Source organism: Bactrocera tryoni, chromosome 2 (genome assembly GCF_016617805.1).
Source record: "Bactrocera tryoni isolate S06 chromosome 2, CSIRO_BtryS06_freeze2, whole genome shotgun sequence".
In the NCBI taxonomy this organism is placed as follows: Eukaryota; Metazoa; Arthropoda; class Insecta; order Diptera; family Tephritidae; genus Bactrocera; species Bactrocera tryoni.
The window spans coordinates 32,094,433-32,097,955 of NC_052500.1; the positions used below are offsets into that span (position 1 = coordinate 32,094,433).

The 3,523-nt window shown below is 36.6% G+C and overlaps 1 protein-coding gene across 1 annotated transcript; it reads left to right on the plus strand.

The window, feature by feature from the left end:
* Nucleotides 1–202: 202 nt before the first annotated feature.
* LOC120768280 (protein croquemort) lies at nt 203–2,202 on the plus strand. The gene is made up of 5 exons (XM_040094880.1): nt 203–338; nt 405–707; nt 764–1,572; nt 1,635–1,725; nt 1,798–2,202. The coding sequence occupies exons 1-5, from the start codon at nt 210–212 to the stop codon at nt 1,924–1,926; spliced, it is 1,461 nt and encodes a 486-aa protein (XP_039950814.1). The 5' UTR covers nt 203–209; the 3' UTR covers nt 1,927–2,202.
* Nucleotides 2,203–3,523: the final 1,321 nt, after the last annotated feature.

Sequence of the window (3,523 nt, forward strand, 5' to 3'; positions counted from 1 at the left end):
CCATACAAGTACTTAATTGGTTTATTGCTCCTAATCCAATCAGCTGAATATTGGAATATCATTACTTAAGTTCCTTAATAAATTCGTTGGATTGATAAGATTGAATTATCTACTACACATTGTTTTTGCCATGTCGGTTACTGTCGATCGGCTACTAATCTTAAAGAACTTTTTGGCCTCACTTCATTTACAGCTGCGAAAGTGTTAAAATGTGTTGCAGTTGTTGTGGCGTAACTCAGCAGAAAATATGGGTCTTTCTAATAGCCGTTGCGTTCTTTGTACCAGGATTGCTCTTAGTAATTTTGTGGACAGACTTTATAAACGATAAAATATACGATGTAAGTTTTTCACATTCGCAATTTTAAAATGCCTTACATTTTTTATAATAAGTTTTTGCTTCACAGATGCTGCCTCTTGGTCCTTGCTCGAAAACATACGACAAATGGGTGGAGACACCCATCCCGGTCTACATGTACATGTATCTCTTCAATTGGACAAATCCGGACCAGGTACGCACAATTGGTGTCAAGCCGAACTTCCAGCAAGTGGGTCCATTTGTTTATAGAGAGGAAAAGCTCAAAGAAGATATAACCTGGCACTCAAACAAAACTGTGTCTTACTATGGACAGCGTACATGGTACTTTGAACCCGAGATGTCGGGTGCGTCGCTGGACGACCTAGTAACTTGTCCGCATCTGCCCTCTTTGGTAAGTAACACGACTAAACAATTTCTCTTATTTGTAAAACACTTTCATTATTGCAGGCCGCAGCAAACGTGATGCGAGATGAATCATATTTCCTCAAATTAGGTTTCAATATCGCGCTCAATAATAATGGTGGTGCTCTCTATCAGACACACACGGCCGGTGAATGGCTTTTCGAAGGTTTTTACGATGAGTTTCTGGACTATGCCATGAAACTAAATAGTTCCATGACTGGCCCGGTGGAATCGAATCATTTCGCTTGGTTTCTTAATCGCAACGGCTCTAAAGAGTTCGAAGGCCTCTTTACCATACACACTGGTCAAGGCGATTTGAGTCAAATGGGTGAAATTAAATTTTGGAACGGTGTAAATCACACTGGCTACTATGAGGGGGATTGTGGTCGCCTGAATGGCAGTACTGCCGATCTTTGGGTACCGAATATTGGTCCCGAAGAATACATCACTGTCTATATTACCGACACTTGTCGCATTATCAATCTGGTACCAACCGGTGAAGTTGAAATTGAAGGCATCAAAGCGACCATGTATGAAACGAAACCGGACACATTCGATAACGGTCAACGTAATGCCGATATGAAATGTTATTGTCCACGCGATAAACAACCCGACAATTGTCCGGCGACTGGCGTGACCGACCTCGGTCCATGCGCTGAAGGCGCACCCATGTACATGTCGCACCCACATTTCATGTATGCCGATGAGAGTTTTGCAAACACGATAACTGGTCTCGAGCCCGATTATGAGAAGCACAATTTCTTCATAGTTTTAGAGCGAAAGCTGGGTGTACCATTGCAGGTGAATGCCAATGTCATGGTCAGCTTACACATAAGAAACGACAGTGATATAACGTAAGTAACGCATTCTTTTGGACAAGTTGTTAAGAAATATTTGTTATTTTTGTGAACTTTAGCATATTGCGTGACATACCGGAGTTTTATGCGCCGCTTTTTGTGACCTCTAGTAAGGCTGTTATCAGTAAGGAGCTTGCAAAGGAAATCAAGGTGAGATATACTCGACTGAAATTCATATTTTTTAACTGTTTGTACATTTTATACTATTTTCACCGTCCATAGCTCGCTTTGAATCTGCCGGCGATTGGATTTTATTGTGGATTAGCGTGTATAATTATAGGCGCTATTATTGGAACCGTTGGCATATATCTAACCGTTACTCACAACTGGTACGGAGAATCTAAAAAATAAATGTCCAAAAACTGTTACTGCTTCCAGTAAATAGATATTAAAGTGAATTTTATTACAATCATCATGAGCTATGTTTTCACTTTCTGATCTTCAATGATATGTATATGGTCTGTTGGTCCCGCATTACATAAAACAGGGACGGTAAATATTTGCAAGCACATTCGTTTCTTTGGCAGGCGAAATCTATTTTTTAAGCATTGCTTTATTTGAGAATTATACTATTTGATGAATTCGGTAAATAAAATCATATTACACCACGTAGCTAGTGCCCATTTGATATACGAATGATGTTTGTTATCAGAATTTTCCCTGACTTTGGAAACAGACTAAATTTAGTACTCATAATAGTTACTTAATTCTGCTACATTTTTCCACTTTTCCATATATCAGCAATTTGGATCACACCAAATTGGATCTTATGAAACTCATCCCTGTTTAATATCTATATCGAAAAAACTGGCTCCGGTTTTAGACGCTCTTTAGTTGTAGGTAGTCTCTCTCAATCGAGATGCAAATATAGTTCTACGTACATATACATTAGGGTGTCCGTTATTTACCAAATTGATTTTTTTTGACGAGACGCCCCCTAAACTTTTAGTTTTCCATCTAAAAAAAAATATCAGACCATAAAAAGCCCTTAATTTTCATAATAGACCTTGTCCCAAACACGATACATTTCCCATTGAAATTACATGGGATTTTACCACTTTTTACGAATATTTTGTTTTCTCTGGAGCTTTCTCGTTTGTAGGAATAAAAAAGTCATATTCTTGTACAGAATTGAATGCTCTACAAAAAAAGTTTGAACAATTTTTCGATACACTCACTCCTTTAAAAGTTATTCAAGGTTAAAGTTAACTTCCGGGTAATTTCTGGAATTTTCGAACTTTCACGGCAAATTGAATTTTTTTTTGTAAAATTCAATTGTTTATTCTAAAAAATAAAATTTTTTGTTGGTCATACATCCGGCTCTACTCTGATTCTTATCTAGAACAGAGTAAAAAAAATGATTTTCGAAATTTCATAAAACTCGGTTAAGGGGTTACATGGCTTTGCAGGTTTCAAAAAAGAGTGAGTATATCGAAAAATTGTTCAGACTTTTTTTGTAGAGCATTCAATTCTGTACAAGAATATAACTTTTTTATTCCTACAAACGAGAAAGTTCCAGAGAAAAAAAAATATTCGTAAAAAGTGACAAAATCCCATGTAATTTCAATGGGAAATATATCGTGTTTGGGACAAGGTTTATTATGAAAATTAAGGGCTTTTTATGGTCTGATATTTTTTTTTAGATGGAAAACTAAAAGTTTAGGGGGCGTCTCGTCAAAAATAATCAATTTGGTAAATAACGGACACCCTAATATACATTTTCCGACATTAAAGCACATAATATTTAGATACATTTTTTCTGACTAGGACTAGGTGTCTGATCTAGAAAACTTTCAATATTTTCTAGCTCCAGAAAGCGAGGTTGATATAGTACATTGCATGCAAATAATATATTTTCTCAATAAAATTGAGCATATCAACTGACTCGATGGTTTGAATATACTGTTTGTACAAAATAACATTCGAGCACTGTTAAAATTATGTGGGG